This window comes from Myotis daubentonii, chromosome 6 (assembly GCF_963259705.1).
Source record: "Myotis daubentonii chromosome 6, mMyoDau2.1, whole genome shotgun sequence".
In the NCBI taxonomy this organism is placed as follows: Eukaryota; Metazoa; Chordata; class Mammalia; order Chiroptera; family Vespertilionidae; genus Myotis; species Myotis daubentonii.
This window is the reverse complement of record NC_081845.1, coordinates 74,597,731-74,625,228: the sequence shown is the minus strand read 5'-3', so window position 1 is coordinate 74,625,228 and position 27,498 is coordinate 74,597,731. Positions and strand designations below refer to the sequence as shown.

Sequence of the window (27,498 nt, the reverse complement as noted above, 5' to 3'; positions counted from 1 at the left end):
CTAAAATGCCCCCTGCAAAGTACGGCTCTTGTGTATCTGAAAGAGGTCTACAAAGTAACCGAACATTTGGTTCATGAAAGAACATCTCACCTTTCCACGGACTTTCCACAGATCGTGTCCCACTTGTCTCGGAGCTCACTCAGCATGTCATCCAGTTTCAGGTTGTCATCAGCCAGGGAGGTTTTCTCCTTCAGAGAACGTCCAGTCCTATTGGTGGTGTCGTACACGGAATGCTTGGCTCCAAGGGATTTCTGAAACTCCTAGATGTTAAACAAGAATACGATGTGCATTTACACTTGGGACTAACACACAAATGGGTAAGAGACACTCAAAGAGGCATCTCTAATAAACGGAGTCTAACCATCGGAAGACATCAGCAAATAATCAAGTCAAACAGCTCAGTGCTGTACTCTACACAGGAACACATCAGGATAGACAATCATCTTTACATTTTCAAATTATTACTATTATCAAGAGAATAATTTCAAAACAAAACAAATCCCAAAACTTTTGTAGCTACAAACTACCAACAGTATTCTAGTTATGATATGATAGAATTGCTAATAAGCTATTGAAAATCCCGTGGTTTAGGGAGGAAAATGTAGTTAACTTTCTATGAGTAACTGTTAGTCCAATAAGGACACAGAGGGACTCAATACTGTATAAATTTATGAGCTTTTTGCCAAACAGTGTTTTTGGCACACATTTCCTATATTCACAATAATTTTACATGTAATTTTATCTGTGAACTAGGATGAGGGACAAATAAGAACCACACCTTTAGGTCCCTATGTTTAGACCTACTGGTCATTGTAATCACACCACTTGAAGGCCTATACCCCTCCTCTCCTCCTCTTTAATGACCTACCAAAGTCTCAAAAGATCTAAAGATTACTCTTCCATGTACCAAACAGCTATCCTGCTAACAGGACCTCCATGATTTGATGCTTCATTTTTGTGGGTATATGTGCAGGAGGGGTGAATTCTATTCTTTCTACACAACTCAATTATAAGCCTTTCTGCAGCTGGGACATTGCCTTTGTAAGCCTCTCATTATCAGGTTATATTTTCTGTGTGTTTATAGAATGTAATAAAACGAATGAGCCAACTGCTATTGAATATATAATCCCAGGGATGAGAAGAAAGCAAGGTCAACTGAATAGGCAGCTTACAAGCTCATAAAATATCACGAGAACACTTAATATAGTGATTCTCAATCCTGGAAGCACATCAGAATTACCCCAGATAGTAAAATGCTATACAAATGTATAATTTTCCAAAATAACCTCAGTTAAAATTACCTAATAAGTTTTTATTGCCTTTAAAAGCGAGACACTTTAAGTGTCTTATAATGACTAAGATATTTATTTTGTCTTGTAAAAGGAAGCAACTACATCTGGGAATTTTTTAGCAGTGAGCACAATTAGAATATCACACCATTTCTGCTGTTCTCTGTACATATTATGTTTTCATGTTATTCTAAACAGATTGCTAGTTTTAGAAGCACGGTATTGACAGATTTCCTTCACATAGCAAATACACAACAAATGTTATACTGAATACAGGGCAGGTTAAAACTCTTTAAGGACAAAAAGTACCCAAATAATGAACAGAAAAGACTTCTTTTAAAATTGGCTTAATGAACCTTGTAGCTTTATCTCAGAGAGATGGTGATTGTGGCCATAGGTCACACTAGGGAAAATAGAGAATCTCACAGGATTCTTTGCACATTGTTATTTCTAGGATTTTCTAATTTAAATATTCAATAGACGTTCATAAGACTATGTGACATGACATCTACGATCAAGTTCAAATAAGACATTCTCCATTGAGAAGGAGGCTCTCATTTTTCCATCAGGGGGGAAAGAAGGAAGGTGCTGCTCACCCTTGCTGTGCTGCCAGTATTATGTGAGGCAGCTCAGGGACATAGGCCACCAGCAGGACAAGCCATTCATAAGCCCTCATCTCGCCAAAAACGGGTGCTCAATATGTTTCCTTCCGTCATCATAGGATCGTGACCCTCCGAGGTAAGTAGATTCACTAATGGAAGCAACCAACTAGAATTTTCTGATGATGACCTTACATTGCCCTATATTTTTTTCAATCCTTTTATAAATGATCATGTTCCAAGCAATGATTTATATGTAGATGCCTAAAAATGTACAACTGTTTGCAGGAATCACTCCCCTTTACCCACGTCCTCACCCTGAGTGCTGATGATCAAACAGAATGACAGAAGGACCCAAACTTAACTGATTTGAGAAGGATGGGGAAACGCACTTTGAATGCCATGTGGTAGGAAAAGAAAAGGTAGAAAATATAAAATTCAATGTTTCTACATCTAATTTACACAAGGACGCCACTGACTGTGTTTCCTTGAGGGTTAGGATGGAGTTTCATATACCCACACATACACATTGTAGAAGAAACCAATTTCCCCCAATGCACTGTTAAAAAGAAATTTACATTATTTTTACTATAGAATTATCTTCTATATGGCTTATGATAGGAAATACAAGATAAGAAATTGTGCTAAAATTGAAATGCCAATGTTTGAACCCCTACAAAACCTTTATATGTTTTAGGTTGTAGAAAATTCCAGTTTTAATTTTGCCTGTTTTCTTTTACCAGTGAACCCTAGATCGTAATGGAATGGACCAACGTGAAGGGCAATTGTTTTAAATTTCATGTAGTTCACATTGAACAACCTTTCTTTCCTCTAGTGACAAATAAATGCACAACCAAGTAGGAAATGAAAAGTAATCTTGAAATATATAAAGACACACTATGCTTTTCTTTTCTTTTTTAAATCCTCACCTGAGGACATGTTTTTGTTTTTTTGTTTTTTTCCATTATTGATTTTTAGAGCAAGAGGAAAGGAAAGAGAAAAACATCGATGTGAGAGAGAGAAACTTTGATTGGTTGCCTCCAGGACACTCCCAGACCGGGGATTGAACCCATAACATAGGTATGTGCCGTAATCAGGAATCGAACCTGCAATCTTTTGGTGTACTGGATGATGCTCCAACAAGCTGAGCCACTCAGCCAGGGCACCATATGCTTTTAACTGTAGACCCACCTTATGCTGCGAGAGTTGTGTCTTTAGTTTGTCTGGATCGTTGGCAATTTCCAGTTCAGAATCCAAAGACTTTTCTGACTCCTCTAGCCACTCCATAAGTTTAGTCCAAGCTTCATGGAACTGTAAAGAAATTCACATTTTGTCCAGGGAACTTTCACTATACACTATATTTAAAATCTAATATTTATTTAAAATAGAAATTAATGTTAATGGAAATGTTGAAAATTATTAATTCAACAATTCCCCTGAAGAAGAAAAAAGCAGTAGTTTGATCAGCAGATTACAAACTGTCTTGTTTACACTGGCTTTTGTGGTTTTGCCCATGGTCACTTTGTTATAATTCATTCAAGCACACAAAGTTTAACAAAAATAGATATGTTAGAAAGCATCAGGGAAAACTTCCCTCCCTTTCTTTTTCTTAATAATTAACATCAGCTCTCAGAGAATTTTATTTGCTTTCTGCTGTCTCTTGAAATTTCTGGGTTTACTTCTAAGGTGTTTAGTTCTTATGTTAAGAAAAGGAATAAAACAGGAGAAAGAGGATAAAGTTTGTAATCTGGCTTTAGAAAGTAACAAGAACAAAGAGGTCATTTCATTCCTATTTAATACAAAGATAGCTGAACATCTTTATTTTGCTATCAAAATCTTCAACTTAATGCCCGTGCCTCACATAATTGGTTTAGTATGTAAGAGCACCCATAGTACTTGAGTTCTAACAAAATAGAATTCTCTTTGTCATCGACTTTGAAATAGTCTGGTGCTACATACATTTCATTTCACCCACCGTCTGTTTTCTGTTTATCTCTGAGAACTAGTGGGTACTATTTTTGGAGACCAAGTTGTGAAAATGGTTATAAATTAAGCTCATAATAAAGTTAAGTGAACAGATACATAGCAAAGACTTAGGTAATCAAAATAAAATGTGTTTTATATCAAAGCACATTAATAATGGAATAACAAAAAGACACTTCTTACCAAAACAGCACAATAAGAGCACAGAATTGCAAAGCTGCAAGGGCCCCTTGGAGATCATCTCATCAAACCTGCTCTCCCTACACACCCCTCCCACATGCTAATCAATTTAAACATGAAAATAAGGAGGCCAGAACAGGAACAGACATTGTCCAAGTCAGAGAACTACGGTCAACATCTGAGCCCAAAACGGAGATCTTAGAATAAATAAAAAGAAAGAAAAAATAAAATAAAGATACAGCCAGTCATGGTGTTAGGTAGTCTTACTACAAATAACATTGGCTGTAACACTTAGATGGTAAGTTTAATTATATAAACACACAGGTTCTAAGGCTGGTCCTACTTTCAAAACTATTTTTAAATGGTAAAAACAGAAGAAATGCTATCTTTTGCATTGAGACCAGAAGTTAATTAAACAAACAGAAAATAAAATTGATTAAATGGAGAAGGGAGGAAGAGAATGGGCAACTGGCTTCTGGCATCCAAGGGATTTTTATAAGCTAGATGTCCTTAACTCAAAAACGCCTAAACTATAGACTGTTACGTATGTGGAGAGAAAAATGACAGGCTCAGTATTAATGTTATCTTACAAAATCATTAGGGACTAGTTCCATTCCAGGGACTCACTTATAACACTGCTGATATCATACCTCCCACTCAAAAAGGGATATACGGCATGTAATCCTATAACAGTATAATCTGTCATTTCCAAAGCCTTTAAAAACTTATGCTGATAACTTTAAACAGTGAAACACTAAACTCCCAGGGAATCTTTTATATCACCCAACTGAGCTTAGCTCCCCCAAACAATGAAGTGCAGCATCCAATGATGGACAAATGCAACTGACTAGGACAAAGAGAGTCATAAAAATCCAGCCTCGATATTACACTTTCTAGTTTCGAATAAAAATCAACGATATATGCCAAGCAAGGTGAGTGCATCTCTCTCTCCCCTGGAGAACAAAGACATGTAATTTTGCTTCTCCTCTGTGTGTAGTCTAGAATACAATATTAATAACAGGTGAAGAAAGTTAGGCTAGTTCCTTGTGAGTGTCTCTAGATTAAAAAAAAAAAAAGGCAGCCCCAAAAGATTCAAACAATTTAAAAGTGGGATGGAGCTGTATCAAAATATCAGCAAAGAAATAAAGGCTTGCCAACAATGCACAGATTCAGGGAGGTGAGAAGTACCCACTCACTCAGAATATCCCTTTCGGGAGGCTGTCTCAGAGGGCTCAATGTCTGGCTCTCAGCTGACAGTTTGAAGAAAGTCTGGCTTAGGAACTAAATAAAAGGCAGCCATATAATAAAGTATGATGTCTCACTCTAAGTATGAGAACGGAGGTTGACAGGACAAAGAAACAAACAAACAAACCCAATGACAAAAATTCTGAGGGTTTAAGATAATGGTCTGTCTATGAAGTCAACCTACAATCAGTCTTTTCAAGATCAGTCCCCAGGGCCTGAAGCTGCTGCCAGGTAAAAAGTAATGTCATCATCCCAACCCAGGCCACAGCCCTTTCAGGAAATGAACACCTTGGCTTCCTGCCAGGTTTGTTACCCATAATGCAGCCTGCAATACAAGTCCTTTACTAACATAATCTATATTTCAAAAGCTAGAACCGATGTATTGCCAAGTTCAGAGAATTTCTATAAAGGTTTACCTGCTTGGCCCTCTTCCTTGCTTCATCCAAAGATCTTCCTCTTTCTACTAACCGTTGAACCACCTTTTCCCATCGACCCTGGACACTGATGAGCAGATTCTTAATGAGGACAACATCTTGTTTCTGGCTAAAATATTTCAGGTGGGTTCCAGTTTTATCCAGCTCTATTATCTGCTCACGGTGAGAATTTACTTCATTGGCGAAGACCTTTCCAAAAAAAAAGGGATAAAATGAGAAACAAATGAAGAATAGACCTATCTTGAAAATGCTTCTGGTGTCATAAGCTGAAACTATTTCAAAGGACAAAAGAAAGGTTTTCAAACTAGCAAATTCATGCTTTTGACATGAAAACAGCCAGCTGTCTAAAAGGTCTGAAGTCAGAATGCTCTCCATGTGAGTTATGGCATACCTTGTGTTCATCGATTTGAAACAAGACTGTGTCCAAGATAAGACTTGGCCGAGAAGCAACATTTAGGGTCTGTTCAGCCTGGGTGAGCCAGTTGATGAAGTCTTGGAGAGAATTGTGGAACTCCATTGCCAAGTGGAGGGCTTCTTCTAGTTTAGTCTGCGAAAAAAGGTTGTTTAGTATTTGATGATATTTAAAAGTTTTCTTTCCTCCCACTTAAACCACTCTCTGGCGGCTATCCTTCCCATCTATACTTTATGCATAAGCTATATTACCTAAACAGTTTATGAATGTAATGGACTGTCCCTAAGGTACTGGCAAGTCAAACCCCTTGAAAGTATATTAGGAAGCATGTCCCTGCAGCTAGAAACATTTTAATATACATTAAATTGTGGTTTGGGGTCAATTAAGCACAGAACACAGTTACTGAAAAGCATCTGTGAAATGAAAACTTGACAGTCATAAGATTTTTGGAATTATAATAATATTAAATACATAAATATATGCTGTATTGGCGAGGACATACAATCTAGTACTATTCCTATCCTATCATTTTTCTTACAGCATTAAACAGTAATGTCTTTTTAAAAATTTGTTTTTATTGATTTCAGAAAGGAAGGGAGAGGGGATAGAAGCATCAGTGATGAGAGAGAATCATTTATTGGCTGCCTTCTGCACGCCCCCTACTGAGGATTGAGCCTGCAACCAAGCCTATGCCCTTGACTGGGAATTGAACCACAGCCTCTTGGTTCATAGGTCAACACAACCATTGAGCAACACTGGCCGGGCAAGAGTAATATTTTTAATCTCATCTCATGGATTTTTTTTCATAAAGTGCTTACTAGTTATGGACAATTATTTCATTCTCTTGATCTCCCTCACTCCCTCCTCCTACATACCTCCTTTCGTTTACTAAGTATGACTAGAATAGAATTATTTAACAACCCAAAATTTGAGTAGTTCACAAATTTAAAAATATAGCTAGTAACAGTGATCTCTGATACACTGTTATCTATGTTTGAATAGATTCCTTTAACTCTGATCTTCCTTTAGGACAAAATACTATTTTCAACTGACCCCATGAAAACTTCTAATGTATATAAATAAATTCAAACATGGTTCATTAAAAATTTCACTGGTCATGCTTCTCAAAGATAAGGTAAAACCCTTGAAATAAAACAACTAAACCATTCATTCTATTATATTAATCAAAGCACATACTTTCCTTTCACTGAGTTTGGTTTCCACCGATTCCCATTTTTCTTTCAAGTTATTTATGTCTTGGTCAATATTTGTCTCTGCAGATTCGGGGCATCTTGCAAGCAGCTGCTGGCCTTTCTGCATCAGACTCTTATATGTTTCTTCTTTCACATCAAAGGCGGCACAGATTTCCTATCGAGATACCCCACGCCCCAAGTTATAGCACTTTTTAAGAGAATAAAATTTAAGAGTTCTTATTCCATTTCATCAAACCCAAGCCCCTTATCATATATTCATCTCTATCCAGCATACAGCATAACCCTCAGACATTCAAACTCTTCACTATACTGAAACAACAACTAAACCTATAGCCATAACCTGTCCACTGAGAAATCTCAGAAATACTGGCACCATCACTAATCCATTCTGGCATGCGAAGGTTTGTAAAACAGTATTTTAAATGCTATGGAAAAAGGCTTCACTATATAGTAACCAATCAGCCTGTGACCTTTGGCAAAAATGTTGACCTCATTGAGCCTTGACTTCCTCCTTTGTAAAGCAGGTTCTAAGTCTCTCCTGGGACTAGCTAATACAATAACTGTAATATTTTTGGTATAATTGAGTTCTGGGCGCAGAAGACATTCAGTGGATAGAAAGTAAAGACCCAGTCTAGTAAGATATTTAAGTTGCTTATTAAGACTTTGGAATCACAAAAGCCAAACTTGTAGTACTATGAGAATTTTACTCTCACTTATAACATTTTTAAAGCTTTCAACTAGAATGCAATGTGCATTTTCTACAGTGAATATAAAAAAAAAAATACTGTTTAAACAAATCCAGAATTTAAAAACAATGAAACAAGAGTTACATTCCTATAAAAATACTAAGACTAGTTCTAGTCCATTGATTCAATTATAATGTGGATCAAATCATAGCTCCCCCACTGAAAAATTATATATTCTATGTCTAACATTTTCAACTTCATAATTTTTAAATTTGAAATATAATTCGAAGAATTCATCCATATTAAAGTATAAAATTCAGTGTTTTATTAGTATATTCACAAGGATATGCAACTATTACTAATAACTGCAGAACATTTCCATTGCCTCAAAACTTTATAATTTCGTAAGCCTTTAAAAAACCCTTTCTAAACATATTGACATTATCACCTATTGAAAACTTTTAATCCTACAGCAAAGCTTTTAGATATAGCCAAATCTCAGGAAACTAGAGTCTTCTAGGTTTTCTGGCTTTCTTCAACTCTAACACAACCAAATCAAAAGAATATTACTAAAAATGTATTACAAATATCAATCACTCTTTAGAATCCCTTAAGTCTTGGAATGTCTATAATCCGGTAAATTATGCCAGGTTATAGCAAATACCCTACCCAAACCACATAAGCTAATATCCAATATTTTTCTGAAAGTAAAGTATCCTAAAGATAAGCTCTGTGCTGTTCAATTTCGTACTTATACTCTTCTAAATTAATATTTTAAAAATATTTTTATTAGAGATTACTCCCAGGCATGTTTGTGCAAGAATCCATTAAACTTACACTTAATGAACATGGTAATAGCTACAGCAGTACTTCCAGGAAAGTAAAGAAGTATCTGGAAGTCAGTCAGGTTTTATGGAAAAAACAAACACTCCCAAGTTATTATTTAGTCAATTATTTCTTTCGGTGAACAAATGGTCACTTGTGGCACCAAAAATAAACCAAACTAAAACAACAGTAACAACAACATAACCACAGACACAATAATTTTCTAAAATAATGAATACGCATGAAAGGTTTCTAGAAAATTTCATACTAGATTAGTAAGATTTACGTTAACTGCTTATGGCAATTGTGAAGTAAATAAGATGTTAACTCTGTTGTGTCTCTTCATAAAACCTCCAAGATGGTTACTTCCTCTCCAAATTACCAAATTCAAAATTATTTCCAAATAAGTACAGTTTTAATAAGCTCTTACAACAACATTAGACATCTGCCAAGAAGTGCAGACTTTAACGTTCAATGGCCCATTTCTTTTGTCAAATTCCTAAATACTACTTCTTTTATTTCATAAGATACTAATTATCAGCATTTGGATATTAAAATGAATTCCTGATGCAAATTCACAAGTGTAAGAATTAGAGGATTCGTTTTCAAACTTCGAAACAGACTGTTTTCACTTAGAACTTTTAGAGCTGATTTATAATGGGAAATGAATAACAAATGTCAATAAATCAAAGGCAGCCTAAATTTAATTTGTCAGCCCATCTCTCTGTGAAAGAAAGCCAGAAACTCAAAATTAATTGTTTTTTCCCCTCCTTATCCTTTGGCATTGACAGGGCCACAGAACCTGGGGTGGTGGTGGTGTGTGGGGGGGGTGGGGGGTGGGGGGGGCAGCCCACAAGCAGAATGCTGCAGTTGGACAAACAGAAGCCTCCCCTGGCCCATACCTGGTACAGCATGAAGCTGAAGATACAGCCCTACCACCAACAAAACAAACAAGTGACCTTGTTTTAACAGGACAAACACATATTTTCCAGGCTCCTATGAAGCAAGGTGGACATGCAATGATTAACAGCAATAATTTCTAAGTCCATTCTGATTACTTGAGGGAATTTTCCTTTCACTCACAGAGCAACCGTTTTTAATGTACACAATGTTTACCACTATCCATACAAGTTTATCATTTTTTTATGGGGGAAGGTATACTTCTAAAAAAAATGTCTAGACTTCTAAAACCTCTTTTCATGTACTGACACACCAACCTTTGAAATAAAGAATAGGTTCCGATTTGAAAAATTAAATCCATAAATGGTGTTTCTAGCGCTTATACGTAGAGATTCCTGCTGTAAAACTCTATATCCCTTAAACCTCCTGCCACGATTTACTTATCACCAGGGCCCATACAAGATGGTTAGTTTCTTAATCTGAGGTTGGAGCTGTAGGAAATCATACACTTACCATGTGGGCATTCAGCTGCTCCCTGGCCGTTTCTGGTAAACCTCCCAGGGGTTTGGATGCTAACAGATGGCGCTCCGTGTCGGTCAGCCACTGCTGCAAATCCTCAATTTCGCCATGGAACCCTTTGGCCTAGAGTGACAGAGAGTTTAAAGTCTGGGCCACAAACACTGTCACTTCCACACAGAAAACAAGGTTTAAACAATCCCGCCTGCTAAGCCTCTCTCCGCATTCTTAAGAACAGCCAGGTGCCACTAGGCTGGCCTTGCCTCTCTTCTTCAGGAGGGCGCTGCTAGGTAAGACTATTACACTAAGAACTAGAGAGCCTTCTCATCAGCGCTCTTTCTCCCACTTATTTTTAACACTTCTTGAGGTGGAAAAATTAAGCAGGGGTCTGCACACCAATGAAAGAATGGCATGGTTTTTTGGTCTTAAAGACTATAGACAGTTTCAGAACATATTCTCTCATTCACCTGGCGCAAGGCACCATCCAGCTGCTGCTTCCGTTGTCCTGTTTTTTCCAAAACATTTTGCCAGCGTTGATTCAAAACCTCTAGTTTGTTCTGAAGGCTGCTTGCTTCTTCTCCTGCACTTGATTCAATTAGATCATTTCCTGCTTTATTAACAGCTTCCACTGTGGACTGATGAGCTAATACATCATTTTGGAGCACCTGAAAATATTAAGATAACACTATGGTTGCTAGTTTATAACATGTTAACATCCCTTTTAGTGCAATGGTTTTCTTTTTTGGTTTTGAAACAAAGACATCATCTACATAGAATTTTAATACTAATTAAGTTTTAAAATGATGGACTTCTTTTCCCTTACCTTTGTAGCTTTCCTGTCTACCAACATCCCCTGAAATGATTATGTGAGACCACTGCAAGTTCTTCCCATTAGGATAGCTTTGCAATGGATGACATTAAGTATATGACATTATAATTAAAAGGCTCTGAAAGTATTCATATGATTCAAGCTCATTTTAATTGACCTTAATTTTAATGTTGTAAGTAAACAATTTAAGAGATATTTATTTCTATATATCCATTTTCAAATATAAAATTATTACATTTCTAAGATAAACAGCACTAAGGTTTACAATTAGCACTCTAGAAGGGAAAAATTATCCTAAAATATTCTTTTATTTCCTCTCATTGGAATGGTGCTGGAATTGACTACTAAGTTGACAGGCATCTTAGGAGGCCCTGACACTAAAGGGAAACAGATTTATTTCACTGTATATCGGGGATTCTCAAGCCCAACGTTCCAAATTTGAGCTACTCTTTTACTAGAAAATACACATGAGATGCTTACTACGTATCCCAGCAAATAATGTCCTCCTATTCTGTTACACAGTGGAAATACTAGAATGGGTTAATGACACTAGCATAGGCAAGTGGTTCAGTACAGAATGCAACCGCAAGGCTAAAAAGATCAATTTTCTTATACTGAAAAGAATGATAAGAATTACACTTTAAAGAACAAATATAGCTTAGTAATAGTTTCCTTTGAAGAAGACTGCAGTTTTGTTTTTGAGAACCAAACACTTCCTCGAATATTAATAAAAATTGATAATAATCCTTCTCTACACTCACTGATTCAGGATTATCCATGGGAAAGAAAAGAAACATCACCTCCCGTCCTAGGTAAGATATCTCACATCTGGACCCGGAAGGATTTTCACTAATGGGTACCACCCACCTACCATCACTTTTTCTCTGACTATATATACTCATTTTCTGAAGCATCTGGTAAGGGAGTGATTTTCAAAGACTGAAAAATCAACTGAGTAAGGAATCTTCTTTATAATTCTCATACTGTGAGTTTATAGCATTTACATTCCGTTTATAATAAGCATGCTCTCTGACATGCTAACACTAGGAGCCACCTTTAAAAGGTCAGATTTAAATATCCTTGTAGTCAAAATATAAAAAATAATTCTAAAAAATTCATTCTCTTAAATGGTCCAAGTCCTATATAAGCCACAGCCTAGGAGCCAGAGAAAAAGGCAGGAGAGGATGGAAACATTTCCTCCCTTCGTCCAACAATTGTGCTGGCAATTCTAAGTCCTTTAACTTTTGACCTTTGAGAAATGAAAGGAGAAAGAGATCCATTTTTAACTGCTCCAAGATAAACAAAGAGAAATAAAAGGTCCCTAACTCATCCCTCACCCAAATAACTGGGTCAGAGTGCCTCGTTCTTCCACCTCTACTGTATTCTACAAAGTTCCCGTCACTGATGTATATGACCTTTTGGGGCAATTGCTAAGTTTATGGAATGTTTATGCTATAAACTCACACTATGAGAATAAACACATTTTGTTTATGTGCAGAGTCAACCTCACCAGTCATTACTGCTCTTAGCCACAGTATGAGATAGACATTAAATTAAAAATATTAATGATGTATAATATAACTGCTTAATCAAATGTGGTTGGGCAATGACTACAAATATAGACAGAACAAGGTAAAAAAAAAAAAAGAAAGAAATTTAAATTAGGGAAAAATTACTGTGGGGAAAAGTATGGAAGGAGAACTAAAGGACAAATAGTCAAAAACTGCGTATCATCATCTTATAGTGCTAAAAAATACCTTTTACTTTTAAATGCTACTAAATATGTAAAATAAACTTTTTCCATTTGACAATAAAAAAAAATCTTACTTAAGGTTAGGACTTAGGACCTAACCTTAATTAAGATACCACTATTAGTGTGAATGTTAAGGTTCTATGAAAGGCTACTGAATGTCAGGCAAATCTCTACTGAGCACATAACCTTATATTCAGTAAGCCTAGTAACTTAAAAAGGGAATTTTCTATTAAGATTTGTCAACTGTCACAAAGATAACAATAATATAAAATTGTATTGCGAAGATCTTAATTTTCAATTTATAAGCTTTAAATCTAGTGCAGGACATAAACATTCTTTTAAACATAATATGTTAAAAACCTAATTCAGAAAGAAAAAGACTGGGAACACAAAGCCAATGAAAAGTAAGCTGGACAAAGGGCCAGAAAAGCAAGCCTCAGCATAATGAGAGACATACCGATAGACGTATGTCAGACATGCCAATCAGGCAGACAATGAGGTCAGGGTGGGCAGAGGGAAAAAACACACAACCTGCAGTGGAATAACATTTTGAATCTATAACTTATTAGGCTATTCTCAACAACTTCTGAAACTTTGCCACATTAATCCGACGACAGGTATGATCAGGGATTTAAACCCGCATGCAGCCCTGGTAAAATTCAGCCAGAAATTTCCCATCCTTGCTGTTTTTGATAATAATTCCCTTGAACAATGAGAAAAACATTTTTATAATCTTTTAACAAGTGTGTTTTAAGTAGTTTAACCTTTAGTTACAAATTTAAATATGAACTTGTGTTTAAAATGACAATTTAAAAATGCATAAAGAAGAAACATTAAAAAAAAAAACACTGACGAAACTGGAAATGCATAGAGAAGAAACATAATAACGCAACCACAGCTACGCACATGATGCTTGGCAAGTTCGATTTCAATGGCTTTAGGGTCTCCTCCCACAGGTTTCTGTTCATTTAGCAAGCCCTCGGTGTGTGTCAGCCACGCCAGCAGCTCGTCCAGAGCATGTTGGAACTGCCCCAAGGCTAACAGGGCGCCCTCCAGCTTATGCTACGGAAAAAGTGGAGAGGAAGTAAATCCATGTATGAACCTGATATTGTGAATAACATATATTTATAAAACAAGGGCAACGAATCAATGTTTCCTGCAGCATTAAGTCTGTAAGCATATCCAGTGAAGCCCAATTGTCATAAACGTCTACATTCTAAGTCTGAAACAACTTATGGTTAAAAAATGGCATGTGACAGGCAGAGAGAGTTCTAATGAAACTAGAGGCCTGGTGCACGAAATTTGTGCAGGGTCCCTAGGCCTGGCTGGCGATCAGGGCCAATTGGGGCTTTCCGGCTGCCAGCCAGGGCCTTCCTTCCAGCTGCTGGCCAGGGCCTCCCTTCCAGCTGCTGGCCACCGGCCGGGGCCTTCTTTCGTTCCGTGCCACCCCACAGTGGTCAGCACACGTCATAGTGAGCAATCGAACTCCTGGTCCCCAGTCAAACTCCTGAGGGGACACTTTGCATATTAGCCTTTTATAGATAAGAGAACTTAGGGGCTTCAAAGTTTATGTAATCACCTAATTTTAGTTTTTAATAATTATTTTACATTAATACATAAAATTGGGATTTTATAAATTCTTAACAAAAGTGCTGGCACTTACCTGTCTGTTGATAATTCTCTCATCCAGACTATCCCATATCAATTTCAGTTCCATTAATGGGTCTTGAACAGTGTGTTTGTCACTTTCTTCTGTTACTTTCTTCAGCAAAAGCTCTGCTTGATGGTTCAGTCTTTCCATCTCTATCTGTTGTTGATAGGCCTCTGACTTAAATTGCTATTTTTTAAAAGAGATATACAAGAAAAATTTCCTGTAAGTCCATAACTTTAAACAAAAATAATTCTATGGGTTAGACCTATATTCTAACTAATACTTCTTATTGGGGAGTGGGGTGAATAGGAATTAAAATGTAACAGTTTTCCAATAAAAGAGTTATAAACAACAAAAAAAGGAGTTCTTTTTTCTTTATTCAATGTTTTCCAATGAAAAGATATTTCTATAACTTTGATATTTCACTTTTATACTCTACAATAAAAAATTAACAAATTTCAGGGCTAAACTTATTCCAATGTCTAATTACATATATTCAATAAATGAATTTTGAAATTATAGCAAAGAAGAAAACAAAATGTTATAGACATATATGAAACCCAGAAAAATATCTCTCTAAGAAACTGAAATTAATATTTATTCCTCAAAAATATACACATATATCCACTGAACATCTTGTTTTCTATAGCTGTGTTGTGTTCATTAAATATTTAGTTTTCCCTCTGACTCACCCACTGCTGACTCAGAATAACATTATTCTCTCTCCCAGTGCTTACTGATACATATTAGTAATCTTACCTTTGCCAGCCAACACAGGTTAACAAACGGTTGCTGGTAATAGGAAACTGTTCTTTCATAAAATATTTAATGTATAATAGTAAATAATTAAATGGTAAGTAATAACTAAGCAGCCCCTTAATTTTTTCAAGCATATAAAAATAATAATTAAAAAGTAATAACTAATGTATATAAGTTACTCTCCATAAACTAATAAAGAAAATAATTTTATCCTCAATTTAAACTAAGGACACAGAAGTGAGACCAGTTAGATAACTTTCCCAAGATTATTTAGCTAGTAAAGTGAATGAACTAGAATGCAATCTCAGACAACCTCATTTCATAGAGAGCCTTCCTAACCCACCCGCTATATGAAAACCACTTAGATACATGCAAATGTCCAAAATAAATAAATCTCCACAGTCCTAAGAGTATATAAAATATATCATGGGTTTCTATATGATCAGATAAAAAAGTAAAAAAAAAAAATCCCAATTTAATGATGGTAATAGTAAACTTCTCCAAAAATCCCCACTTTTTTTTTCTAAACAAAATATTCTGTATCACGCTTGGAGATGAAAATGCTACAATTTTAAAGCCAAATCATAATTTTATATAAAAATATAACAGAGTTCATTGGAAATGGTGTGATGTGTCTGTGGATGGACACTTAAAATCGGAAGGAAATCGCCGATCCCTCTTTGATAAATGATCAGCACAGAGGAATTTAAAGAGGAAACAGTCCAGCCCTTTTCACAACTGGAGATGAAGAACCCCCCAAAACAAATTTAGAGAGGAAAGCAGATGGAAAATAAGAAACAAAACAAACATTTTGAGAAACACAATCATCCTATATGTGGTTCTTCAGCCTGTAAGACTAAATGAATTATTCTGAACACAATGAAGAAAATAAAAATGTTGCTCTATGTATATTGACAATAACAGATTATTGAATCATAAGGCTATAAAAATCCTTACAGTATTATCTACATATGGATAAAGCACACACATGATCCCTATACCTCATCCTGCCCCCCACGGGAGAATATGTCAAAGGCTATAAATTATATCTCAAATGTGTTTGCCTCTGGGTACATAACAGTTTGGGTGGCCAAAAAAGCCACCTTTTTGCTTCTTTGTATTTTCTGATTTTATTCTAAAGTAAACAGATACTGATGTAATAAGAAGAAAACTATTAGTATTTATATTCTTTATTTAAGGAACACTCATATACTGCTTAGTAGGTGAAAGTACTATATTAAACCAGTTTCATAATCAAAATGTAATACTTCCATTATGTAAAATAAATCCATTTACGTGAAGAGAATCCTGTGAGTCAAGAATTCAAACAGGGAAACAAAGTCTTTGACAAATTAGCCCCCAGCCATACCTTCAGCTCTTCAATCTGCTGCTTGACAGTTTGAAGATCAGTTCCGATCGGAGACATTGCAGCTAACTTGCCACCTGCAATATCTACCCAGTCGAATATTGCCTGAAAAACACATTCGTCCACGCGTTATTATAACAGTACATCTGAAACGGCTTCATATCTTGAGGTTATAGAAAAGTACAATCATAAGCCTGTGAAGATACTATGCAATGAGCCTAATTTTACAAATAATAAGATGGTTCATCTCAATAGGTAAAAGCTGCAATATACTGCAACAGTTGTCCAAACTGTGAAATAGATGTCACCTCCAATTATGTATCCACGTTTACAAAGGAAATTCTATTTTATAGAACTTTAGAATGTTAAGAACTTTAAATGCCCATTTGAAATAAAGTTTTGTAAATTCAATCACAGGAAATCAAATTCTCTATACTCTCTTATGTCCCCCTAAAAGCAGAGTGTGTAAATATGTTGAAAGAAAAAGATTCAAACTCATCTACTTATCCAAATAGTCAAGAAACTTATTATTGTCACTTAGGAAAATAAATATTTGGCTCAACTAAACCCTTCCATATCAATTAGGTTAGTGTTAAAATCCTGCAGATATAATGATTAATAGTAAGACTATTATTCTGAATTGCAACATAGACTTCAAAATCTCCTATTTTTCTTGTTATTTTTAGGTAACATAAACATCCTAAAATGACTCAACTCATATTTTTTCAGGTATTGACTACACAAAATTATTTTGCACTTTAATGAAGTTGCCAGACCATACAGTAGGGGGGAATCCTTGGGAAATATCTGATATTATTTTTAAGATTTTTTTATTGATTTTTTTTTTTTTTAGAGAAAGAGAAAGGAAGAGGGAGAGAGAGAAACATCCATGTGAGAGCAAAACACAGATCAGCTGCCCCCTGCTTGCCCCTACCAGATATTGAGCCCGTAATCGAGGCATGTGCCCTGACCTGGAATTGAACTGGCAGCCTTTTGGTGCACAGGATGACACCCAACCCATTGAGCCACACCAACCAGAGCAGTATCTGTTTTAAAGTTACCATTGATAAACTCTAAGAACTTACGCAGCAACTTGGGAAATAAAATTTATTTTACTTTACAACCAACCTCAAACCTCTGAAACTTCTGGCACTTCCGACCTCTAGCTCTAGCTAGCCATAGCTATTTAGTAAGTCAGGGTGCCCTTCATTCCCACCTGCTAACCTACGATGGGCCTTGTTTTCACCGCAGTGGTAATGAGACTGTATGAATCATGGTGTCTAGCCTGTGGCTCCTATGGTTCATGGCTCCTGAGGCCAAATGGCTGCAAGTGGTGACACTGACATCTCTAGCCATGAAGGAAGGCACAACTCAACGACTTCCTAAAGTATGTGACAATCATGACCTGGCCTCACAGACCGAGAGCTAGAGCTTGATTAGTTACTAGTCACGGATATCTAACCAATGAATTATCACTCTGGTTGAGAAAAGGAAGGCTATGGAGGGGGAAAGTTAGAATAAGGTCTTGTTTGTAGCGAATTTTTTCATCTATTTCCAAATTCAACACGCCTTTCAGCTGGCATAAAGCCTGGCTTATGCTATTTATTTTTATAAATATAGAAATGGAGTAGCATAATAAAAAGGAAAAGATGTTACCATCTGAGCTTTAATAATAATAGCCACTTGGTGTTATGGAAATACTTAGAAAGGCTTTTTCCATGCGGTGAGAGGGAAGAAAGATTAAACTCTTGCCAGCCTTAACAATAGAAAATGGAATAAAGTTAAGGAAGGTGGGGAAAGAAACAGCCCTGGGTTGGCCTCCATTGACAAGATAATTTTTATTATTTTTTTAAAAAACACATTAAAAATGGCTAATAAACTAAATGAGACCCTGGAAGGGACGTGAAAAATAGCTTTTAAAAGGAATGATGTGCATAAAAAAGAAGAAAACCCTTTTTACACAACAGATTATGACATAATAAAATAGAAATCTATTCTTGTTCATGGGGAACACTGGCCTCAAATCAAATTTCTTTACTTCTGACTTTAGTGAAATTTGGTGATATTTTAGATGGTATTTACTGCATTCATCTTGCTCCACTCAGCTGTAGCATATAACTCAGACGCAGGTCCATGTCAGTGCCTGGTGCTGAGCCATTTATGAAAAAGACTGTGAGGGAGTATTTTTTTAAACTTATTCTCCCTTTATTGATTAAGATATTACAAATGTGTCCTTATCCCCCCAAATGTCTGCTCATTCCCCCAATCCTGCCCTCACCCTCACCCCGTTGTCCACATCCATCGCTTATGCTTATATGCATGCATCCAAGTCCTTTCGTTGATCTCTCCCCCTCACCCCCACCCTCCCCTACCTTCCCTCTGAGGTTTGCGCATCTGATCGATGCTTCTCTGTCTCTACATCTGTTTTTGTTCATCAGTTTATGTTGTTCATTATAATCCACAAATGAGTGAGAGCATGTGATATTTATCTTTCTCTGACTGACTTATTTCACTTAGCATAATGCTCTCTGAGGGAATATTTACTTTCACTTGAAAAATTAAAATACTTCTTTCCACTGAATGTGTGTCTAAAAATGTATTTAAATGTGTATATAAAACTACATATATTGCAAGTGCCAGAAATGCCTTCTGAAGGCAAAACATGGATTGGAGTAGAGGAGGAAACTGCACGCACTCTTGCAGCCCCCGGTGGTGCCAACGTGTAGATGTGGAGACACCGGTCAGCACGACTCCCTCCCCCAGCAGGTGCACCCCAATCCCCGTACCTGCAGTCCATCCTGGTACTGAACGGCAGCCTGCATCGCCTCCTCCAGTCTGGCCACCCGGTCTTTCCAAGCTTTATTGAGAGAATCCCATGCTGAATTTAACTACAATATAAACATTAGGACTCCTTTATTGTCATACATTTTCAACTACTTCTATCCAATATGCTTTAGTGAATGAAACCTTTAAACACAGCATTCTGGTAAGCGTAGAAAATGTACCTCATCTATACTCTTCTTGACAATGGGTTTATCGGGTTCCCCACACGCGGTGATGAGTTCGGAGCCCAGGTTAATCACTATATCCAGCTCTTCCTGGAGCCCATCAATTTCTTCCCTGATGGCCTGGAATAAGAAATGGCAGCCGTAGAATTTTAAGCAAAAAACCACACTAAAACTAAAAAGATGCACACAAGCATTCATGGTAGTTATTTCTAGGAGGTGGGATTATGATCAATTTTCATTTTCTTTCTGTATTCTAAGTCTCTGCAATAAATCTTTTCAATGAGGAAAGATAACAGGTCAAATGGCTGCAAGATAACAGAAGAAATTTTTCAAGAAATAAAAGCATCCTTTGAGTAACAAATATCAAACGTTTATTAAAAGGACAATATTTAAGAAATAATTCTATGTAACAAATACCAGAACAATTTTTTAAAGCACCAACACAACAATACTTATAAAACTTAGAAAGACATTTTGTTTTTCAAACTGACTTGTTTGACAATACACATTTAAATTAGGCATAAGTAAAACATGAGTTCAAAGACCTCACACAAAATAATGTATTTGCTTAGCAGATTTAGGGTACTCTAGCTCTAGGTTTATATTTTTATCCTAGTACATGTAAACTACAAACAAAATAAAACAAACAAACAAAAACCTGTAACAGAAATTCAGTCTTCTACCTTTGCTTTTATCTTCTTGGTTAAATGTATTTATTAATTCAAGAAACCTTTACCAAGCATAAAACAAGCCCTAAACTAGGGTTGAGCATACAAAGAAAAATAAGTATATGACTATTCCACTCATGGGGCTTGAGTTCATTAAGACAGACAAAGGTATCTACACTAATAAAAGAGAAACATGGTAATTGACGTACGACCGCTACCCTTTCCATTGGCTAATCAGCGATATATGCAAATTAACTGTCAGCCAAGATGGCGGCTGGCAGCCAGGCAGCTTGAAACTAACATGAGGCTTGCTTGCCTCAGTGACGGAGGATCGTTGGAGGAAGCCAACGTTCCCTGCCTGCGGCTGCAGGCCTCTGAGCGGGCAGTTTAAGAAACATTGTAACAAATACCGCCGGACTTCAGCCAGCAGATTCGCAACATTGTAAGCAAAGGCCAGAAACCTACTTTCAGCCACGGGGAGGCCTAAGAGCTGGAGCCAAGGCTCAAGGTAAAGCTGGCCCAGAATAAAAACAAAGAAAAAAAGGAGCAGTTGGGAACTTCAGTCACTCCCAGCCTGAAAACAGCCCTCAGCCCCTCACTCAGACTGGCCAGGCACCCCAGTGGGGACCCCCACCCTGATCCAGGACACCCCTCAGGGCAAACCAGCCGGCCCCCACCCATGCACTAGGCCTCTACCCTATATAGTAAAAGGGTAATATGCCTCCCAGCACCGGGATCAGCGTAACAGGGGGCAGCGCCCAAACCCCCTGATCGCCCTGCGGCTCTGTGTGTGACAGGGGGCGGGGCCCCAACCCCCTGAGCAGCCCTGCTCTGTGCCTGATAGGGGGGAGCTCCCCAACCCCCCCACCCCCAACGGGCCCTGCTCTGTGTGTGATGGGGTAGAGCCATAACCTCCCCATCGGCCCTGCCCTGAGTGTGACAGTGGCGGCGCCCCAACCCCCTGATTGGCCCTGCTCTGTAGGTGATAGAGGGCAGTGCCCCAACCCCCTGATGGGCCCTGCTCTGTGTGTGACGGGGGCAGCGCCCCAACCCCCTCATTGGCCGTGCTCTGTGCGTGACAGGGGGTGGCGCCACAACCTCCCCATAGACCCTGCCTTGAGTGTGACAGGGGACGGTGCCCCAACCCCCCAATTGGCCCTACCCTGAGCGTGACTGAGGGTGGCATCACAACCTCCTAATCTGCCCTGCTCTGTGCATGATGGGGTGGCGCCCCAACTCCCCAATCGGCCCTGCTCTGAGCCCAACCAGGGGCTGCACCTAGGGATTGGGCCTGCCCTCTGCCAACCCCCTGATCGCTCTGTGGCTCTGTGTATGACAGGGTGCGGTGCCCCAACCACCCCCCATGGGCCCTGCTTTGTGCATGACAGGGGGCGATGCCCCAACTCCCCAATCGGCCCTGCTCTGAGCCCAACCAGGGGCTGCACCTAGGGAGCAGGCCTAAGCCAACAGGTCGTTATCTCCCAAGGGGTCCCAGACTGCGAGAGGACACAGGCCGGGCTGAGGGACCCCGCCTCCTCCCTCCCCCCCGAGTGCACAAATTTTTGTGCACCGGGCCTCTAGTAATTAATGATAAGTCATACTATGCATAGAGTCCTTTGCCTGAGGAAGTATTATGAGAACACCGACTAACTCTGCTAAGGAAACAAGAAAGGATTTTACATGGAGGGTAACTACCCAACTGCATCTTGAAGTCTGAGTGGGATTTGCCAGAAGAGTGATAGGAAGGACATTCTAGGGTGAGGAAATATAATGTGCAAAGATGCAGATGCCAGAAAGAGCACAGCAGTTTGGGGGAAAGGCCCTGTGTGCACCACAATAGGAGCAGCAGAAGAAAATGGCTTTGGATACAGATGGGCTGGCTGGCATATAAAGGCCCAGACCCTGTCTAGGGAGTCTGGACTTCATACATAGGCAGTGGCGGACTCTGAGGGGTTTGAAGTAACAACACAGTAAGAGCAGACCAAGGGAGATGACTGGCAGCAGGGTGAGAGGCCTGGCAAGGAAAGAGACTGTATCACTTTGGATTACTTCAGAAAACGAGAGAGATGATGAGGCCCTGAAATAAGGCTGAAGCAATATGGATGGAGAAAAATCTTAAAATATATGCTGTCTTAAGTGAAATTTGTGGGTGTGCTAATCTCCTACTATATCACTATGCATTCCACTTTCAGAAACAAATATAAATTTCAATAGAGTAATTTTGAATATTTACCAAAGGAATTCACTTTACAATATACTACAACTTATTTCTTCACTTTAAATGGGATACTCTGCTTACCTCTGCTGCTTCTTGCTGCTGTTTCACTATGGAGGGATCAATTCCAGGATCCTCCAGATCCCGGATGAAATCCTGAGTATCTTTTGTGGTCACGACCAAGGACATGTGATCACACCAGAACTTTTCTGCTAATTCCATTACATCCAGTAGTTTGGCTTCCCTCTCTTCCACCAGCGTGTGTATGTTCTCCCAAATGAAAACCATTTGGTCAAGCTTATCCTGAACAGCTATGGAGCGAAACAGTATCAAAAAGGCAGTATGTTAGCCCTATTTCAGCAAGAAAGCAGAACATTTTGGCTCACACTGAAACGGTGATCCAATATGGTATCTAAAATTGGACCAAATGTTGGTTGATCCCAGTCTTGTGAGTACCACTGGGCGCAACAGCCTATTCCAGACAGATGTGAGATCTGAGGACACCCAGCACCTCCTGGCTGAAGGCTCTTCCTGATTAAAGTGGATGCTCAAGGGCAAGTGAGCTTACAGGAGACCTAAGTCCATCTAGTTTAAGTTCATCAAGTCTCCTTAATTCCAAGGAAAGGGAAATAACTACCTAAGTATATTCTTTATAGTCTCCAAATCAAGAGTACAGATGTCTGTTCAGTCCCAGGAATATAACAATGTAGGATATGTATTCCAGGCTTGCTTCTAGAGTACCCTTAACATGAATTTCCACTAAGCTGTGGGATGTTTTTCTTTTGAGCCTAGCTCATATCTTTTAGAATGGCTGGTTGCGGTCATGGTTGGTTGCCATTTCTGTGGCTAAGTGGGATAGAATATCCATTATAGGCAAGGTATTGTAGTCAGTAATGAGGAAAACAATCCTTAAGTTTAGTCTTACTGGTATTATGCTTTCACCAACTGGCTTAAAAGGTCAGGAGAATGTGTGCTTTTTGTATAATGGCACACTTTGTATTTAACCGATTATTTTACAAACACAGGAAGACATTAACAAGGGATTAATGTACACAGCCCTTCAACCCCAAACACGTTGTATTTGTAATACCTTTTCTAAAATCTGGCACCCTGATATGCAATTGGACTGTGGTAAACAGCGTGAACAGTTAGAATTGTTTAGAGAGTAAAGTTCAATTGTTCCCCTATCCTGAAATGATTACCTCTGGCAGATACGTCTTTATCAGTGCCCCCAGATCGAGCAATCATTTCCTCTCCCCGCTGTTTAAGAGTCTCATACAATGGCTGCAGCTTCTCCATGTCCACAGACACGTTCTTGTTTTCACTGATCTGCTCCTTGATCTTCTCCACCTCAGCAGAGATGGAGGGCGGCTGCCTCAAGCGCTCCACGATGCGGTCCAGGCTCTCCAGAATCTGGTCTATCTTGTCATGGAACTGGTGGTAACATAAAGGGATCACTTATGGGAAAATGATCTGTGATACCCAATGTGAAAATTTAAATTAAAAAAAAACAAACACATACAAAACCACATCTACTTAATGTCACAATCAAGAATTAAATCTTAGTCCTTTTGTTGATCTATCCATCCAAAAAATTGTATCCAGCTGGTGTATCAAGACATCCTGAAACCATGACTCACAGTCAGACAGACATGGCCTTCTCTGCATCACACTACTTATGTAAACTGGATTGCTTCTAGCAAGTAACTGAGTGATTCATTAAGAAATGGTATATTTTAATGTGTTAAGTGGGACGACACCTGACAGCATTTCATCTACTGCTTCACTTTATCTTAATTCAAATTAATGTTTTAAAGTAAGTTAAATAATCTGGGTGTTCATCTATCAAAATGGAATTTTTTATTCACTTTTACTGATTCTTTTGGCATCCTAGAAAAGTTATATTAATAAATGTGAAATTCATGGGTAGTTTTGGTTAAAGGAGTTTAAGTTATAAGATTCCTGAATGGGAAAATGTTTGATGCTGAAATGAACATTTGTATTTAATTCATGATCAAACATATAATCAGATTAATGTAAGAATTTTAAACTTTTGTTTGTGAAGTTACCATAGACAGTGAAGCAAAGTTATAAAAACTTGTTCATTCATAGATTCTACACTATCCTCAACATTAAAGGAATCATCACTCACTTGACATTATAGAAGATGGACCACTAAATATCAGCATATCTAATAATAAAAACCAAATCTTGAAAATAGAAATGGCAGGTAATTTAGAATGTAACATCTTAAAAAAAAGGTATCATCAAAAACAGAAAATATCATTTTCCAACTTTATATTTCTCTTTCATATTCAGCCTATCATTCACTCTTTATTTCTTTTTCTATTTTATTTCATTTTTTCTATCACCATTTATCCCCTCTATGCTGTCTTCCACCTCCACTCTGTTGTCCATGTCCATGAGTTCTCTCTCTTTTATTTTTCTTTTTTGCTCAATTCTTTCTTATTACCTTCTTGGGAATGCTTCATTCATAGTGATAATAACACTTTCTTTTATTTCTCCCAATGGTAAATACTGCATTCTATTCGGGATGGACACATTTAAATATTTGGACAATGTGGACAACTATATTTCTCAAGTCATTGAAAATTATTTTTTATTATATCTACAAGCAGGCAAAGAAAAATAAGGACTAGACTCAAGCAAACACTACCTCCGAGAGATGAAGATATCAATACTCAGAGATGATGTAGTGAAATGATTTTAGTTGAAATTTAATCAGGAGATGCCGGGAAATGTCTTTCCATGCTCTGCTGTTTGAAAGGACCCAATCATATTTCTGGTGCACATCATTACCTGAGTAGATTGAGAAATGGCTTCATCCAGGGCCACAGCTCGCTTTTTGACATCTTCTTTAATTTGACTGTAAAGGCTGTCAGCTGCCACATACTTCTCTTGGATAGAAAAGCCCTCCTCTGGGCTCAGTTCCAATAACTGTGGCCCAGTTTTGTTCATCTTATCTATATGAGGCTTGTGTTCAGCTATCAACTCTCGCAGTTGCTATAACAAACCAAACAGCTTCTCAGTATCTGAGGGTCACACCTCCATATTACAGCTGTCTACAACCCCAATGCATCCAGCTGGCAGGAAACTCCAAACAAACACCCTCCCCTCACAAGGCATTTAATACACGATGGCTCGTACAACTCTCTGCCAGAAAGAGATGGCCCTGACACAAAGATTAAACAACAGTCCGGTCGTGTCAAAGTCCCTTTAAGGACACATGTAAAATGTTGCTTGAGGGAAAGAACGTATTCTAGTTCATTATGCATTTTATACCATCATATATTTTGACAAGAGTATTAGCCAAGGGTCATATAACATAAAAAGATTCGGAACTTACTATATGTCCCCAACATACAGAGACTAAGCCATAACTCTTGGTGTCTCCTTATGCACCATCATAATATATACAAATATTAATTAAAATAAAAGAAAGAAGGGGGAAGCAAAAAAAGAAGAAAGAAATGAAGAAAGGGAGGGAGGCGGGAAGAAGAAGGTAGGGGAGGAAGAAAGGAGGAAAGAAGGAAAAGGAAGGAAGAAAAAAGAAAGAACCTCAGCAGAAGGTAGCCACAAAGCTGAGAGAAGAAAAAAACTATACATAAGGCTACATTAGGTGAAGTAAGCCCACAAGGCATTGTAATTATATGTAAATCAATATAAAAAGTGTGTACATGTATATTTTATTACACATATATGTATTAATCTAGTCTATGTACATATATGATATGACATATAAATATATACATATGAATGAACTATTTGTAGTTACTTTTAAATGTTAAAGACTGCTAGGGTAATCAATCTATCAAATACACAGCTGTATACTGAGCATTATTTATAAGATGTATTTAAGGAAAATATGTTAAATGAATACATTGAACAATATCTAATCAATTGACACAATGATATTTATATTAATGAGTGAGTGTGAAATCAAAATGAAGCCCCATTCTTTTTAGGGAGACAAATAAATCTGGAATATCTACAATCCATAGAACCCAGCGCCTCCACTGGGCAGAATTTCATGGGCCAAATCCAAAGCCACTCCCAGGGGAAAGATCAGTCATTGCCTGCAGATTTCTCTGAGGCTGACCTCCATAAAGCATTGAGGAGTGTTCCATTTATTCCACATTATTCATTTGGTTCCCTAATCAACAGTTCCTTGTTCTCAGGTATTCTCCAAACTGTTTGCTATTTAGACCCAAATAAAAGCTTCTCTGAGAGAAATTATATTCAGGGAAAACAGTCTAGAGAAAAGCTACCAATCTTATCCTGCAAATATTTTAATTTCTATCACTCATCAAGAAGAATCATCAGGATGGCCACATACCATTTTTTATTAAAAGTGCCCACTAAAATCAGCCAAGCCAAGAAATTCTTTTGAAAAGTGAGGGAATCACTTCATTATATCATTAACCATCTCCAATGTAATATACTATTTTTAAAGTATTTTTGAAGGTGGTCTCAAAACTCTTTTGCAAAAGAGCTAAATAAACACAAATTCAATTTTTACAAAAGGAGGGGGATCTAATCTAACATGTTGCACATAAGAATGTAGAAAAGGTCATGTCTGCAGTCTAGCTCCTGGGTGGTCCAGGCTGCGATTTTCTTATTTTTGTTTCATATTGTTAGATCGTGTTTTCATGCCGCTTTACAGAATAGAGGTAGTGATGGTGATATTGGCTAACATACAATCTCATGGAAAAGAAATGTGTTACACACCTTTTGGTTTCAATATTCTATAAGGCATGTTTGTAAAACAAGCTCACACTTTGAATTATCAAGAGACTTTCAAGTAACATGAGAGTTCTAGGAGTTCTTGAGTTGCTAGAGTCTAAGTAGGTCTTACCTGTGTAGCACTACTATGAGACACCTTTGCTTGGGAAGCAGTGAGATGAGCCTTTGTAAAACCATTTCATGAGAGACAAGAGAAGACCTA

General features: G+C 37.7%; 1 protein-coding gene across 25 annotated transcripts in view; it reads right to left on the bottom strand.

Moving 5' to 3' along the window:
• The window catches only part of DST (dystonin), a 440,752-nt gene that overhangs the window by 29,312 nt on the left and 383,942 nt on the right, over positions 1 to 27,498 (bottom strand). For all 25 annotated transcript variants that reach the window (XM_059701312.1, XM_059701317.1, XM_059701314.1 and 22 more), the window contains 15 exons: positions 25,353 to 25,556; positions 23,735 to 23,966; positions 22,617 to 22,843; positions 19,647 to 19,769; positions 19,428 to 19,529; positions 16,645 to 16,746; positions 14,529 to 14,702; positions 13,772 to 13,927; positions 10,751 to 10,948; positions 10,281 to 10,409; positions 7,340 to 7,510; positions 6,122 to 6,277; positions 5,713 to 5,919; positions 3,080 to 3,199; positions 91 to 260 (listed from right to left, as the gene is read on the bottom strand). In XM_059701312.1, coding sequence (XP_059557295.1) covers positions 91 to 260; positions 3,080 to 3,199; positions 5,713 to 5,919; positions 6,122 to 6,277; positions 7,340 to 7,510; positions 10,281 to 10,409; positions 10,751 to 10,948; positions 13,772 to 13,927; positions 14,529 to 14,702; positions 16,645 to 16,746; positions 19,428 to 19,529; positions 19,647 to 19,769; positions 22,617 to 22,843; positions 23,735 to 23,966; positions 25,353 to 25,556 — 2,471 coding nt within the window. The remainder of the gene's footprint in view (positions 1 to 90; positions 261 to 3,079; positions 3,200 to 5,712; positions 5,920 to 6,121; positions 6,278 to 7,339; positions 7,511 to 10,280; positions 10,410 to 10,750; positions 10,949 to 13,771; positions 13,928 to 14,528; positions 14,703 to 16,644; positions 16,747 to 19,427; positions 19,530 to 19,646; positions 19,770 to 22,616; positions 22,844 to 23,734; positions 23,967 to 25,352; positions 25,557 to 27,498) is intronic.